Source organism: Myxine glutinosa, chromosome 9 (genome assembly GCF_964187855.1).
Source record: "Myxine glutinosa chromosome 9, kmMyxGlut1.1, whole genome shotgun sequence".
Taxonomy (NCBI): Eukaryota; Metazoa; Chordata; class Myxini; order Myxiniformes; family Myxinidae; genus Myxine; species Myxine glutinosa.
In genome coordinates, this window is record NC_136269.1 from 89,883,279 (window position 1) to 89,900,333 (window position 17,055).

At 44.2% G+C, this 17,055-nt stretch overlaps 1 protein-coding gene across 7 annotated transcripts in view; it reads right to left on the minus strand.

The window, feature by feature from the left end:
* STRN3 (striatin 3) overlaps positions 1-17,055 on the minus strand; it is a 143,665-nt gene that overhangs the window by 66,969 nt on the left and 59,641 nt on the right. For 5 of the 7 annotated variants that reach the window (XM_068128847.2, XM_078784516.1, XM_078784517.1 and 2 more), the window contains exons 8-9: positions 14,057-14,167; positions 8,836-8,979 (exon numbers count right to left, since the gene is read on the minus strand). In XM_068128847.2, coding sequence (XP_067984948.1) covers positions 8,836-8,979; positions 14,057-14,167 — 255 coding nt within the window. The remainder of the gene's footprint in view (positions 1-8,835; positions 8,980-14,056; positions 14,168-17,055) is intronic. The other 2 variants (XM_068128848.2, XM_068128846.2) reach the window with 1 other exon arrangement.

A 17,055-nucleotide genomic window follows, 5' to 3' on the forward strand; every position in this document is an offset into this window, starting at 1 on the left:
TAACAACAATAACAACAACTACAACAACAATTACAACAACAACAAAGGAGATGGCGGCGGAGCGGGGGAGGATGCGTCCTCACACCGGCTCGATTAGCGCCATAGACCATGCGCTCCACGGGGTTACCCCGAAGGGGCTGGCTGTCAGCTCCTCGTCGGGGGCGGAGCCAGTAACCCCCCCCGCACGCACCCAATGAGAAGGGCGGACCGATTCCATCTGGGCGGAGCTAACGAGCCGAGGGCGTGTCACTCCCCGCCGGATATACGCGGCCCCGCGCCGGATGTGACGTCAGATGCGCCCCGAGCTGGAGAAAGACGGACCTGCGAGCGCTGAAACAGATGCGCCCCGAGCTGGAGAAAGACGGACCTGCGAGCGCTGAAACGGATGCGCCTGAGTTTGGAGAGGCCTGAGAAAGAACGTCACCTCTGAGCGCTGCGACGAGACCCCCCCCGCATCTCTGGACCGAACCGTGTACCCTGCTTTGAGCCAAGAGTGCACCTTGAGCCATCGCTATCTGCCTTTCCTAGCCATCAAACCCCGTGTGAGTCAGCGTTGTCCCGTTTATCTGTGGTCTGTCTAGGGTTAATATAAGAGTGTGTCTAAGTGCCTGTCTTTCTATGCTGTCCCTCTTGTAGTTGTAATCTAACCTTCCGTACGAATATACTTGAGAACTGAACCCCTGGTGTCGTATTGTGTCATTATAACCCAGCCGGGTGTCTTCTCTTTCCTATTGAGCCAGCATAGCGCGGCTCGTCAACGTCGAGTATAGTCGGGTAATTTGTGGTAATTTGTGCGGACACGACGGCCATTCCGCTCGGCCCACTTTAACATCAAAGTCGTGTCTGTAACAATATATATATATATATATATAAATATATATGTATGTATGTATGTATGTATGTATGTATGTATGTATGTATGTATGTATGTATTGTTACATATTTATGTGAATGTATGTGAATTACCATGCAGGTCTTTGCTTCCGTGTGTAGTATATTAAGTTGTTGTGTAGTTGTTGTGGTTGGAGGGTCAGGAGCCCTTCTGAAAGAGTGGCAGGAAACGGAAGTGGCCGGAAGCGGAAGTGACGGGAAACGGAGGAGAAAGACACGAGGGAAAGGAAGGTTTCTTCTTCCTCGCCCCGCTCCGACAAAAGGTGGAAGCGACCTTGCGCTGCGTGGAAAACGCGCCGTTTCGAAACGTCTGGCGAGAGGAGTTACCTGGGCGGTAAATACCTTTTGACACGTCCAGTCACCGTGAGTTCGTGCACGAAACCAAGCGTCCGGGACAGTTTGCCCCGTCTACAAAGACGCGTACGGGTCCGCACGTTGGGCCTCGCTCGCGTCGGAAGCCGCGCGGGGTTTTGCCCCGTCTACAAAGACGCGTACGGGTCCGCACGTTGGGCCTCGCTCGCGTCGGAAGCCGCGCTGGGTTTTTTGCCCATCTACAAGGACGCGTAAGGGTCGCACTTGGGGCCTCGCGCACGTTGGACGCCGCGCTGGGTTTGCCCCGTGGCTTGGCAAGGAGGTGCGCTGCAGCCGCGGCCCCAGTCCGAGACGGCACGTTTAGAGCACGTCCGCCCGGGGCTCGTTCAACCGCCCGTGTGCGGAGAGGAGAGACATTGACCACGGAGGGAGTCAGGAGTGGGGCTCACGTGAGGAATGTATTAGTATAAGATGGCCATCTTAGAGTTTGTGTAGATGAGTTCACATGGTTGTAATATTGATTGTGCCTGGTTGTGTATTGTTGATTGCTCGGGGAAAATCTCCGTGGTTGTGTCTTTGAAAGTGTTTGGTATCATTACCATTGGAAATATATACTTGCACATCAGTTGTCTCCTGGGTGAAATTCCTATGGATTGCGTGGCGAATGCGCCTATATAATACTATTTGCTGGCGAAGGTCCTCTCACGGTCCGGGGGTCACCGAGACCTGGTATGCACTGAGGGGACCACGTAACAGAATTGGGGGCTCGTCCGGGATTACGATTTGCGGTTTCGCAATTGGGTCTACGTCCGGGATCTAAAAGTGTATAAAATAATAAAATAATAATATTTTTGGTAATTAAAATTTATTAATTAATTATTAATTGGTAATATTTTTTTTTTGAGAAATTGGGGAAAGTCTTGGGGTGAAGGTTAACAGGTGTTAACGATAGGCACCATGGCGTTTGTGGCACAGAACTTTGGGGTAACCCCGAGTGAGGCACAGTTCCGAGCGTTGCTAAAGTCGGATCTCTTGAAATTGGCCAAACATTTTAACTTGGAGGTCCGAACTAATTTGAGGAAGGCAGAGTTGCAGGCCACGGTGATACAATCTATGGTGGGATTAGGAACATGGGACGAGTTAGCCTGGGAGTGGCTACCCGAAGAACCAGAAGACGTGGAGCTCCGGAAACTGGAGTTGCAATTACGGAGCCAGGAACGGATCAAAGAAGAAGAAAGGAAAGCAGAAGAGAGAAGAGAAGAGAAGCAAGCAGAGGAAAGGAGAGTGGAACGAGAACTCCAGGAAAGGTTAAAAGAAGAAGAAAGGAAAGCAGAAGCGAGGAGAGAAGAGAAGCAAGCAGAGGAAAGGAGAGTGGAACGAGAACTCCAGGAAAGGTTAAAAGAAGAAGAAAGGAAAGCAGAAAAGGAAAGAGCAGAAGAAGAAAGGAAAGCAGAAAAGGAAAGAGCAGAAGAAGAAAGGAAAGCAGACGAGAGGAGAGAAGAGAAACAAGCAGAAGAAAGGATGAAAACAAGGGAACTCGAAGCAGAGGAGAGAAAAGCGGAAAGGGAATTAAAGGAACGTGACATGGAGCTTCAGCAAGAAATCAAATGCAAGGAGCTGGAGTTATTGAGAGACACAGGGGCCCATCAATCTTTAATGCTTGAAGGCATTTTGCCATGGTCCGAGGAGACGGCAACGGGGGATAGTGTTCGTTTACAGGGGATCGGGGGCGGTGTTAGTGCTCCCCTTCAGGTCATCCAGTTGGAGTCCGATTTGGTGTCAGGACCGGTCACCGTCGGTTTACAAGCCACGTTTCCTGTAGAGGGTGTATCTGTGGTTCTCGGGAATGATTTGGCCGGGGGTCAAGTTTATGGTAACCTGAGGGTTGATAAAGAGCCCAGCAGGGAAAATAACACCACACCAGCTCGGGATGGTGACAAAAGTGCCAAGTTATTTGTAGGGGGACTGAACTTCAAAACAGAGGAAGAAGTTCTGACCTCTGTCTTCAACAGATATGGGCCGCTGGTGGAAGTGCGGTTGGTAAGAGACTGGGAAACGCAACAGTCAAGAGGGTTCGGCTTTGTCACGTTTGCCAGCACAAAAGACGCCAGAGAGGCAGAGAAGAATTGGAATGGCAAGGATTTGGAGGGTCGGACCATAACAGTAGGGAAGGCATTTCGTAGGCGTCGAGAGGTCTACAGGAGAGGACAACTGGGCGGTAGTTTTGGGGGTGGCCGCAGTCAATATTATTATGGAGGCTCCCTGAGTTACGGCCGCTCCCGAAGGAAGAATTGGCAAAGTAGTGGCCGAGAAGAAGACCGGTATTCAGGGGACTACGGGGACCAGTGGTCCCACCCTAATTATTAGGGACGTTCTGAGAAGTTGAAGCACTGAAGGCGGCGGAGCCGCCGAGCCAAGATTCCTACACGGACTAACCGTGAACTCCACGTTCCTCAAGGCGCCCATGTAGAGAACTTTCCTGCACGGACTAACCGTGAACTCCGCGTTCCTAAAGGCATCCATGTAGTGAATACTCGGCTTGGCCTCCCGGAAAAGTGCTATCGAGTGGCTTAACTGGCTTTATTTTTAAGTGATAACTGTGCCCGGGGGGAACTGATAATGTGGGGGGGTTGAGTTATCTGGTTTGTTTCTCCAAATTGGCCGGCAAAGAAAGTTTTCGCTGGGTTCAAACTTTCTTTCTTGAAGGGGGGGAGTGTTACATATTTATGTGAATGTATGTGAATTACCATGCAGGTCTTTGCTTCCGTGTGTAGTATATTAAGTTGTTGTGTAGTTGTTGTGGTTGGAGGGTCAGGAGCCCTTCTGAAAGAGTGGCAGGAAACGGAAGTGGCCGGAAGCGGAAGTGACGGGAAACGGAGGAGAAAGACACGAGGGAAAGGAAGGTTTCTTCTTCCTCGCCCCGCTCCGACAAAAGGTGGAAGCGACCTTGCGCTGCGTGGAAAACGCGCCGTTTCGAAACGTCTGGCGAGAGGAGTTACCTGGGCGGTAAATACCTTTTGACACGTCCAGTCACCGTGAGTTCGTGCACGAAACCAAGCGTCCGGGACAGTTTGCCCCGTCTACAAAGACGCGTACGGGTCCGCACGTTGGGCCTCGCTCGCGTCGGAAGCCGCGCTGGGTTTTTTGCCCATCTACAAGGACGCGTAAGGGTCGCACTTGGGGCCTCGCGCACGTTGGACGCCGCGCTGGGTTTGCCCCGTGGCTTGGCAAGGAGGTGCGCTGCAGCCGCGGCCCCAGTCCGAGACGGCACGTTTAGAGCACGTCCGCCCGGGGCTCGTTCAACCGCCCGTGTGCGGAGAGGAGAGACATTGACCACGGAGGGAGTCAGGAGTGGGGCTCACGTGAGGAATGTATTAGTATAAGATGGCCATCTTAGAGTTTGTGTAGATGAGTTCACATGGTTGTAATATTGATTGTGCCTGGTTGTGTATTGTTGATTGCTCGGGGAAAATCTCCGTGGTTGTGTCTTTGAAAGTGTTTGGTATCATTACCATTGGAAATATATACTTGCACATCAGTTGTCTCCTGGGTGAAATTCCTATGGATTGCGTGGCGAATGCGCCTATATAATACTATTTGCTGGCGAAGGTCCTCTCACGGTCCGGGGGTCACCGAGACCTGGTATGCACTGAGGGGACCACGTAACAGTATGTATATATATATATATATATATATATATATATATATATATATATATATATATATATATATATATATATATATATATATACGTAGTGTGTTCAAAAAGTATCCGACCTTTATTTTTCGTGCGTAAAAAAAAAGAAGCTAGGGAGGCGTTGCTTGGTGCACGTATGTAGGCGATCCTAATGCGCACGCGTGAATTTTTTCCCACCTGCAGAAGCTGTCATTCGACGGCAGACCGCCGATGAGTGAAGACATGTAAGTGAGCGCCGTCGGATTTTCGTTTTTGACAAAATGACAGAAAAACTTGAACAACGCTACTGCATCAAATTTTGTGGTTCATCAAACTTGCATCAAAACTGCAACTTGGTTTCTGGGTCATACCCATAAACCCAGGACTCATCGCCAGTGATCACTGTGTTGAGGAAGCTGGAATCGCTGTTCACAGTCTCCAGCATGTCCTGTGCGATCTCCAAACGGAGTTCCTTCTGCTCAATCGTTAGCAGCTTTGGTACGAACTTCACTGAGATTCTCCTGAAGCCCAAATCCTCCTTCATAATGGAACGAACGGTGTTGAATCTTGCGGATCGTTTCCACTTGAGAATCGCCAAGCTTTACACAAAATTTGATGCAGTAGCGTTGTTCAAGTTTTTCCGTCATTTTGTCAAAAACGAAAATCCGACGGCGCTCACTTACATGTCCTCACTCATCAGCGGTCTGCCGTCGAATGACAGCTTCTGTAGGTGGGAAAAAATTCACGCGTGCGCATTAGGATCGCCTACATACGTGCACCAAGCAACGCCTCCCTAGCTTCTTTTTTTTTTTACGCACGAAAAATAAAGGTCGGATACTTTTTGAACACACTACGTACGTATGTGTATATATATATATATATATATATATATATATATATATATATATATATATATATATATATATATATATATATATATATGTATGTATGTATGTATGTATATATATATATATATATATATATATATATATATATATATATGTATGTATGTATGTATGTATATATATATATATATATATATATATATATATATATATATATATATATATATATATATATATATATATATATATATATTCTTGAAGGTGCCATAAAAATACATACATACATATGTATTCATACATACATATGTATTCATACATATACAATATATATATAAATACTGTTACGTCGGTGGGGTAGAGCAATATCTAGAGTCAGGTTGATCTGAATAGGTAACATGCTTCGTCTGCCGCGATAAGGAATCTGCCCTGTAACAGGTTCTGTGTGTTTTGTCCGGTTTGTCGGTTAAGGAGTATACCTGTGAACATACCAGGATGTTCGTGTGCTCGGTAGTTGTAGGGATTAAAGATAACAGCCCTTGTGTGTCACACGTGGTAATCAAACCTTTGTCCCTTATGGCAACGCACACCTGTAAACACTTAGATAGGCCCTTTAGCGCACACAGTAATTAAATCCCCTTCCCTTACAACGACTTTGGAAGAAGACAGGCAGGAAGCAGATTGGGGCACCGCCAGGTGGCCGCCGTCAGCTACACCACCAGCTAGGCCTAGCCACATCGAGTAGCACGAGCTATGACCACGCCACAGGGAACGTGTGATTGGAGGGAAGGCGCTAGAACGTTCGGTGGAAGGTACTGATTTGGTGGCGCGCCAAGGCTGACGTCACCGCCCAGGTTATAAAAGGGCGCTGCAGGACATTTTCAGCAGCTCTAGCTCTAGCTGTCGCTGTCTCTGGCACGTCCCTCTTTGGCTCTTGTGCTTTTTCTTGGTCTTGGGAGGTCCCTGGTGGTCGTTGGTTTGCCATCTTCGTGGTGCTTGGAGCGGCGCTCGGTGCATCTGGAGCTTGGGTTGGTGCTGAGCGGGCGGACCTCGTGGTGTGCAGTGCAGCGGAGCGAGTCGCATCGGGGCCTAACGAAGCATGCGAGGCGGACGGAGGGTTTCTCCGCATCGGAGCTTGCAGCCGCGTGGGGACAAGACGACGGACAGATAAGACCGCACACCACAACGAACAGTTCTTTTCGTAATCCATTCCCTCGTCTCGTATCTGGAATCTGTCGTGTGGGGACGTCCCGATTAGGATATTTATTACCGGCGCGTGCTTTTCCTGTCCCGCCATCCTTGCTAAAAAACCCTTATATTATTTTCTGTATATATATATATATATCTCTGAACGCAGTTTCTGTGTGGTTGATTTAATAGGTAAGACTGCAGGGCTCTTGCGCCACGTCCCCTCCATCCCGCGAACTTTGGTGTAGCTTTTTGTTTCTGGAGTCCGCCATTGAGTTTTTGCCTCGAGGGCTAAGGCCTTCGCAATCGGCTTCCATGACCGTCTGATATTAATCAAAGGCGGCCACACGACAATACATACATATATACACTACTGGTCAAAAGTTTAAGAACACCTCAATTTTTCCAGTTTTTATTGAAATTTACGCAGTTTAATGTCCAATGAATAACCTGAAATGGTACAAAGGTAAGCAGTAAACTGCGCGAGGTTAAAAAAAAAGTTTAGGTTATCAAAAACGGGAAAACAATGTAAATTGCACAGTTATATTTAAAAAAAAAAAAAAAGGCCTTCTTCAGGGAACAAGTAATGGGTTAATAACTTACAGCCGTTCTGCAGCAATGTAAGTAAATTAAGCCTTGAAAGTTGATGCAAACAATTCCTACAGGTGTCCCAACATCTGCTGATTACTTGATTACAAACCCCCCGCCCGTATAAAATCAGTATTGGAACAGACTGTTATTACACCCTCTGAAGCATTATTTGGACAATATTGCACTGCAGGAAGTAGTATATTGGAAACTGGAGGAAACTCTGACAGGAAGAGGTCTGACAGACCCAAAGCCACAAAATAATCAGAAGACAAGTTTCTGAGTCAACAGCTTGCGTGATAGGCGGCTCACAGGACAACAGCTTCAAGCACAGCTTAACACTGGTCGAAGTAAGCAAGTGTCAGTTTCAACTGTGAAGAGAAGACTTCGAGCTGCAGGTTTGACAGGTCGAGTGGCAGTAAGAAAGCCATTGCTAAGATGGCAAAATAAGAAAAAGAGGCTTGCCTGGGCCATGAAGCGCCGCCAGTGGACTACTGAAGCCTGGAGGAAGGTCTTTCTGGACCGATGAATCAAAATTTGAAATCTTTGGTTCATCACGCAGGGTTTTTGTATGCCGTCAAATAGGCGAAATGATGGTTCCTCAGTGTTTGACACCAACTGTCAAACATGGAGGAGGAAGCGTGATGGTCTGGGGCTCTTTTGCTGGATCCAGAGTCGGCGACTTGCACAGAGTGACTGACACCCTGAACCAAAAGGGTGACCACAGCATTTTGCAGCGCCATGCAATACCCTCTGGTTTATGCCTAGTTGGTCAGGGGTTCATCCGACAGCAAGATAATGTCCCTAAACACACCTCCAGGCTATGTCAAAACTACCTTCGAGGAAAAGAACAAGACGGTAGGCTTCAAATCATGGAATGGCCAGCACATTCTCCAGACTGAAACCGCATCGAGCTGGTTTGGGATGAACTGGACAGAAGGGTGAAAGCAAAGCAACCTACAAGTGCAACACATTTGTGGGAACGTCTGCAACAGTGTTGGGAAGAACTTCCCGAACAATATTTCATTTCCATTGTAGAAAGAATGCCACGAGTGTGTCGGCGGTTATATCTGCAAAAGGTGGCTACTTTGCTGAGTCAAAAATTTAAATTAAATTTTGTTAAACAAAATGATTCTATGATTTCTTTTTTATCTCCAATTGTTTATTTGTTATGTGCTTAATTTCAGAGTACATTGAGACATTAAACTGCGTAAATTTCAATAAAAACTGGAAAAATTGAGGTGTTCTAAAACTTTTGACCGGTAGCGTATATACATATACATATAATCATATATACATACATATACACAAACACAAACACAAACACGCTACACTTACTATCATCGGGTCGGCCACCATCGTGCTCGATGCTATGTTCTTCGACCTGACGTGGTGGGCTCACAGGGCCTGGTTGTAGAGGCGAAAAGTCATCCACTTCGCGTAAGTTGGCCAACATATCTTGCAATGTTGAGCGGTTTGGACCTGTGAAAGGGAGGCACACAGGCTCAGAGAAGAGAGAGAAGACCCAAATTGACTTTGCTCTCTACTTACAGAAAGATATTTTAAAATCAATATCAAAGTAGCAGAAACCATTGAATGCCAATTTAAAAATTGTCACAAATTTTTTTTTTTTTTTTAACATCAGAATCGACAAACCGTGTATACATACATCCCTTGGCAGAAAGGTATTGTTCTGAAACTGGTACAGCAGATGCGCATTCTCCTCGAGGGATTTTATTTTTCCAAAAAGTACAGACAAGTTCATCTTGCACATGGATGTAAAACCCGGTTAGCAAATATGAGAAGCTTTTTACGTCGCAATGAGTTTTAAGAGTTTTGTTTGAGCTCGTAATGAAAAAATTTGGATCCTAATGATAATGCAATCAAATTACACATAAGGGGATAAGCTAAGACATTTATTTATTCACAAATATGTGCATGCAACACAGATTCAAAAGTGCAAACTAAAACAGAATGTGCTCTGCTTGTGCTAAATAAACAAGGGGTTTATCAACAGTAAGTACAAAAGCTGCTCAACTTGAGGAAATAGTCTCACGATTTCTGGTATCGTTTCACACACGAACGGTGGGGCTTCAGCAACAGATCTAAACTAATTTTGCTGTTTACAGATTCTCCATGCATCATTAATTGATCTGGCTGAGCTCAAAATAGTCATCTAGAATCATACTGCTCTCTGCATGGATGAAGACATCTTCCATTGCTCAGTGCCATACAAGGTCCTTGCTGACAAAATGCTGATATCAAGTTTTTGCAGAATTTACAAAAATTCAGCACTGCGGTTGGTAGATCTCGCGATATGTTGTCACTTGACGTGCAGCTGCAGTTCCAGTGTACCAAATCGGTTTGCTTCCATAATGTTTGAATTGCCAAATTCTCTACGCCATCTTCAATTAATGTGCTAATTTTGTCAAACAGCTCATTAAAAAGTGAATGTTGTTTACAGCATTCAGTACTGCCGCTTCCACCATCCCTGTAGTACAAGTTTGAAAAGGCACACACGTGAAGTGCAGGTAGGCTGGAAGAGTATGCATGGGACATGTGGGAGTACAAATGAGTACGCATGTGAAATGCTGGAAGGGGTAGGGGAAGGGCACATGCGAGACATGTGTATGGGGGGCAGGAGGACAGGTGCGTGACCTATGTGCGGCCCAGGAGAGGAGACCGAGAGGACAGGTGTGCGTGACGAGTGGAGGGAGGTTGGTTCTCAAATGGGCACACGTACGAGGTGGTATTAATGTCTGTTGTCAGCTATTTGGATAAAAGGTTTTAAACAAACATGAACAACATGGTACTTGTATTTTGGACCTTTTAACATTTTTAGAATTGGAACATCTCAACACAAATGATGCAAGATTTGATCGTTACTTTTCACTTTAAAGAAAAACAATTAAGTCCCGGAATGAATAGTAGGACTGCAGATAGACGTTTATACATTTGTTTTGTGGAGCAATTCATTTTCACAAAGAGGTTTCATGGAGGTGAAATTTAAAAATAAAAGTACAAAGTGGTAAAAATGCTGCAACAACCTAAAAGAAAGTCAAGAAATTGTTTTGCCAAATTAATTATATTTCACGACAACGGGTAATTGGTATACTTCAGGATTTTCAGCACCTTCTCACAGCTTTTTTAACTTTTCACAGATGGCAAGGCCAGTGATCCAGAAAGGCATACATGGATCAATTCCATTCACAAGGGGTGGGCTGGTGTTGAATAAAAAGGGTTAGCCGATTTCTCCAGCAGAGCTGACACTGCTTGTTCACTGCGTCTTTCACAGACCAACTAAAAGCTGGAAGTAGCTATTTTAACTGAAACAACATTTACCAGCTGAAAACCGCATCAACTGTGTAATGCATGCCGAAATGGGGTAGATTTATGGCAGGCAACCTCACCCTCTATGGGACAAGTGTTCAGTCACCATTCCAACTATAGAGTTCATAATACATGATACCCCGTGCAGTGTTAAAGTACAGTCGTGGCCAAAAATATTGGCACCCTTGCACCATTTTCAAATAACTCACAATTTTCTCTAAAAATAAGTTGAAATTGACAAAAGTATTTGGTCTCCACAATTCTTTATTTCACTGTTAACATTACAGAACCTTTGTTTTTGATTCAGAACTTAATATATCCTTTTAAATCAGAAAATAAAAAGAAATGGCATTGACCAAAATTATTGACACCCGATACTTCATATTTGGTAGTACAGGCTTTTGACAAAATAACTGCAATCAAGCACTTCCTTCAGCCATGAATGAGCTTCCTACACCTCTGTACTGGCAGTTTGGCCCATTATTCTTGTGCAAACTGCTCACGTTCTCCCAGATTTGAAGGGTGCTTTCTCCCAACTGCTGTTTTCAGATCTCCCCACACGTGTTCAATGGGATTTAGATCTGTACTAATTGCTGGCCACTTTAGAACAGTCCAGCGTTTTGCTTTGAACCATTCCTGGGTGCCTTTTGAAGTGTGTTTGGGGTCATTGTCCTGATGCAGGACCCATTACCTATGATGGAGACCCAGCTTTCTGACACTGGGTTGAACATTGCGCTCCAAAATGCCTTTGTAATCTCCTGATTTCATGATGCCATGCACATATTCAAGGCACCCAGTGCCAGTGGCAGCACGGCAACCCCAAAAATACCACTGAACCTCCTCCATGTTTGAATGTAGGGAAGGCGTTCTTTTCTTTGAAGGCTTTATTTTGTTTTCTGTAAACATAGAGATGATGTGCTTTACCAAAAAGCTCTAATTTGGTCTCATCTGGCCACAGGACATTCTCCCAGAAGGGTTTTGGCTTGTTCATGTGTGTTTTGGAAAAACTCGTCAGGTTTTTCTTGTGCCCCACTCTCAGCAATGGGGTCCTCCTGGGTCTCCTACCATAGAACCCCCTTTCATTGAGTTGGCGACGGATGGTGCGAGTTGAAATTGTCATACCATGTGTCTAAAGGTCAGCTTGAATCTGTTTGGCAGTTGATCAAGGTGCTTTTTCCACCATTCAAACAATTAATCGCTGCAATCTTCGATCAAGGTTTCTCTTTCGACCACCTCCAGCGAGGTTGGCTACAGTACCATGGGCCTTAAACTTCCTGATAACATTGTGTATGGTGGACACAGGAACATCAAGGTCTCTGGAGATGGACTTGTTGCCTTGAGATTGTCCATGCTTGGCTACAATCTTCTGTCTGACCTCCTCCGACAATTCTCTGGTTTTCCTTCTTTTCTCCATGCTCATTGCAGTACACACATTGACACAAAACAGCAGAATGACTCCTGTTCTCTATTCAAACTGTTTGAATGAGTGATATTTATATTGCAGACACCTGCAACTCACCATAGGTGAGTTCAATTACAAAGTAAAGGAGAATCTGAAATGTCAGAATCACTTCTATATGTATATACAGTGCCTATAGAAAGTCTACACCCCCTTTGAAAATTTTCACCTTTTGTTGCCTTGTAGCCTGGAATTAAATTGCCTTAATTCAGACTTTTTCCACCTTTATTTACACATCATAACCTACAATGTCCAAGTGAAAAAAAAAAAAATTCTACAAATTTCAGAAAATTTATTTAAAATACAAAACTAGTTTATCTTGGTTGGATAATTGTGCACCCCCCTTATAATAGCAATTGTGAATTAGCACAGGTGTATCCAATCATCTTCAAAATCACATACCAAGTTAATTGGCCTATACCTGTGTTAAATTGTAGTGATTCTGATTATTTCAGCATTAACCTGTTTGAAATCTAATTATTTCTAAACTTTTAAAAGGTGCCAATAATATTTTCCAGGCCATTGTAGGATTTCTGTGTGGAATAAGCTAATATTTAGTGATTTTTTTCAGCTTTTTTTTGTTTTGTTCCACTGCAAACCAAATAAATACATATGTGGATACCAAGAGATTATTATATTTCAACAATTTTCTGGAAGAAATGGTGCATTATTTGAAAAAAGTGCAAGGGTGCCAATATTTTTGGCCACGACAGTACACGTACACACACATACACACACACACACACGAGATAACAGTCAGTTGGTCATTGTTGCTGCTCCAACTAGTTTGCATTTCGGAAGTGGCATCAACGGCCTTTTTATGTGTTCATAAGTTCACAGCATAATAGAGTTTATCAGTAAGATGAGGAATACTTCGGTTTTTTGGGGGGGGGGGGGGTTTACAGCATTTACATATTTTGATTTGTGAAACATATTCTAAAACTCTACCATCTATATTCTCCATAAATTCATTGCTGCCACTCCAGAAAATGGGAGAGCCATTCAAAAAAGACAAAATCAAATGGCATACATACACATAGTAATAAAATAAAATATTGGAACGATTCACAAAACAGAACAATTGCACAAAAACATACAGAAAGGTGAAACCAAAACACGTGAGAAAAATGCCAAATATTTGTTGTTGATGTTTAGCAATCATTTGACCCAATAATGCAACACATTAGCATCACTAAGGTTGGTTAGAGAAGTCATGGTTGAATGCAATCCAGCATAAAGACAAGGCAGTAGAGTCAGAGTGATGAAGTGGGGTTAGCAAGGAAGTGAGCATTAAAAGCAGGCAATAGGAAATGACAGAACGCCAAGCAACCTTTGCAAATGTAAGGGTAATTGGATATATCGTTTTAACGTCCAAAGTATTGAAATTTTTTTTTTAAAGAAGATGAAACAATTTCTGCAACCCTTTTCAGGCAAGTGCATTTTACAAAATGCCAACTTTGAAACGATCCCGTTTTTCAGCATTTCTCACTGCTGCAAAACTTTTACTCAGAAGTTGAATGTCTGTAGAAACTGAGTCACTTGACAATGGCCTTATTCAAAAGGAGAGCTTTACAGGTCCTTCTCCAGACTTAAGACATGCCTGCCAAGGGTTTGCATGACTGGTTATTGGAAGAGAGGCCCAAACAGCACCAATAAGAATGAGGCGAGGATGGAGCAATCCTAGCCAAGCATAGCCCCCGCTGGTCTTGTGAAAAGGGGAGAGGCATGCTGCCCAGATCTGGTGGTGGAGCGCATTTCTGCTCGACTTACGCTTAACCCCCTTCTTGACCTTGCGTTCCTTCTTGTACTGCTCCTTCAGTTTGCTTATTAGGCCCTGGTCTACTTCCCAGCTCTCCGCAGGTGGAGACAGGTCCTCCTTTTCTAAATATGTTGGCAGAAATAATAGTCACATTTCAGCCACATTCTACAACACATCAGGCTGAACATGAAGCAAAAGTAAAATAAAATAAATGAAGAAAGAGGGCAGAGTAAAAGAATGGAGATGGAAGAGGACAGAAGTGGGTTGGAGGAAGAGGGATGGTAAGAGCATAAAATAAGGAAGCAGGAGGAAAAGGGAGTATTGGATAGCCGGGAGAGGGGGGATGTGGAGTAAATACATCTCCCGTCATACGGCAACATAATATACGGAATTTCGTTACAACGTAACGTATAAATTAGGGAACATATTAGTTATACATGACGTTACATTTGCTTTTACCCAAATTAAATCTCCGTATTATTTTAAAAAAATTTAAGAAGGGCGGGGGGAGGAGGGGAGGATCAAACAACCATATGTCATTTATTCTGGAATACGTTTCATACTGCTCCGGGTCGTTTGTGCACGTTTTTCATTCTGTACTGGTTTCCCGCACTTTTTGTGCAGTTCACGCTAGGCTTGTTTTGGTTCAGTCCATTGTGTTGGTTTGAGAACGCTTTTCATACTGTACTGGTTTCCTGCACTTTTTGTGCCATTCAAGCTAGGCTTGTTTTGGTTCAGTCCATTGTGTTGATCACACTTGGTAATGTAATGTGCAGTGTTCCACCCTTTGTCAATGTTCTTACTTCTGTAAAAGTAAATGAAGTTGTCTCGAAAAAGGCCACCAAGTGCAAGTGATAGCAGAAGTGCAAAATGAGACCATAAAGCAATCATGTTGGATGTAAAATTAGACGTTTTAATGCGGGTTGAAACAGGTGAAAAACTCGACCAAATCACAAAAGCATTAGAGCTTGCTACGTCTACAATGAGAACAATACGTGACAATAAAAACAAAATAAAAGCAAGTTCTCTAGCAGCTACAGGGTGAGGCCGACAATAATGCCCCTCTTTCCCCCTCCCAGTTACCCCAACTTCTCACTGCACCACCACTTTAAACAGCAATCAGTGCAGTTTCTGGTTGGTATTTTTTTTCGGTGACTTATTTTGAGCATTATAAAGAATATTATAGCGTAACATCAAATTTCTATGAAGTATGGGTGTAAAAAATTTTTTGCTGCATTTTTAAGTGTGTTTTTATTCCTTCTGGTGACGAAATATTTTCCGTAGGAACGCATCTCCAATTATATAGTGGAAGTCAACGGGAAAATAGGGTTTGCTAAACAGAACTTCACTTTATGTACAACTTTTCAAGAACGTATATACAGTATTCCGTAAATCGAGGGATGGGCTTTTTTTGGAGAGGTCAAGGTGGAGGGAGCGGGGAGGGGGGGGGGGGATAATTCAAGAGGTGGGGGTTGTTAGAAAGTAGGGGCAATGGGGTGTTGAGGCGGGAGGGGGTTGTTGGGAGAGGAGGGGTGAGAGGAAGGGATGTTGGAGAGGAGGGGTGAGAGGCAGGGGGAGGGGGTTGTTTGAGAGGCAGGGGAAGGGTGTTGATGAGGAGGATGAGGGTTGTTGGAGAGGTGGAGGGAGGAGGTGGATGAAGAGGCCAAGGGGGATGGGCATGGGTGGGAGGGGGAGTGTTGGAGAGGCGGAGGTGGTGTTTGAGAGGAGGTGGAAGGGGAGTGTTGCAGAGGAGAGGGGGGGGGAGGGGAGGGGGAAGGTATTGGAGAGGTGGGGGCAGGAGGTAATGAAGATGTGGGGCAGGGGTGTTCGAGAGGCAGGGGAAGGGTATTGGAGAGGTGGGGGGGGGGGGGCAGGTGTTGGAGAGGTGGGGGAGGAGAGAAGATAAGGGCGGTGGTATGGGAGAGGATAAAAGTGGAGCTGGTATAGGAGAGGATGGTTTGGGGGGGGGGGGGGGTAATCTGAGAGGATAAGAGGATGCGGCAGGGATATGGGGGAGAAGAGGTGTAGAGGAAGTAGAAAGAGCATGCATTGGGTAATTACTATCTGCTTTCTGAGACCCTTTGAAACAACTGGTCTTCAAAGGCTGACATGATAAGCAGTTTTACTGATACAGTATTGCATCAAAGTTTTCACTTAAAATAAAAATTTCACTCCATTTAAAAAATGTCAGCAAACAGCAACATCACAGCAAACAAGATGGTTAGTATTTATTGGACAGCATAATTTAATTTAAGATTTTGTTTTTGCAGTTTTCCATTCAAGTTAACTGTTGGAGCAAAGGGCAAGAGGGGAGCAGGATATTAACGTCCAAAATAAGTGTTTCTTCATTCAAATTGAAAAAATATTTTAAAAATAACTTCCTCAGTAAAGTAAGGCGAAAAAAACAACAAAAAAAAAACAGCACACTGATTGATGGAACCACATTCCTTACAAGCCAATGGCTCCAAATCGCGAGAGCTGTGAGAACAGCAGCAGTGGGCCCGAAAAAAGGCATGTAAGGTGAGGGCTGGGCTGGAGGTTCATTGGCATGCAGTGGTCACAATCAAAGCAATGAACAAAGAAAATGAGTTGCATGCGAAATGCAGTCTGGAGGCAAATTAGCAACAGAATACAAATTAAACAAACCAAAGACATTTAATTTTAAAAACCAGCATCATTGTCAACAGGAAGTGTATGTACTGCTTGGAGTTGCCAAATGTGTTGTATAATGGGTTTGTAAATTCGATTCAGCTCTCAAATTTACAAGAACACTTCTGTGGCATATGCACATATGGGGAGGAAGATCAAATTTCCATGAACAATTTCTTTTTTTTAGTTAGGTAACTGCTTGTGGGCAAGCTAACAAAATGCACAATGTAATGAATCAAAAAATAAACAAATAAAATAAATTAACAACCAAGCAAACAAAGACAGCTTGCAACATGCTACTCACACACAATACAAAAACTGAGGCCCTTGTATGTGCAGATTTGAAACACAATCAACTACA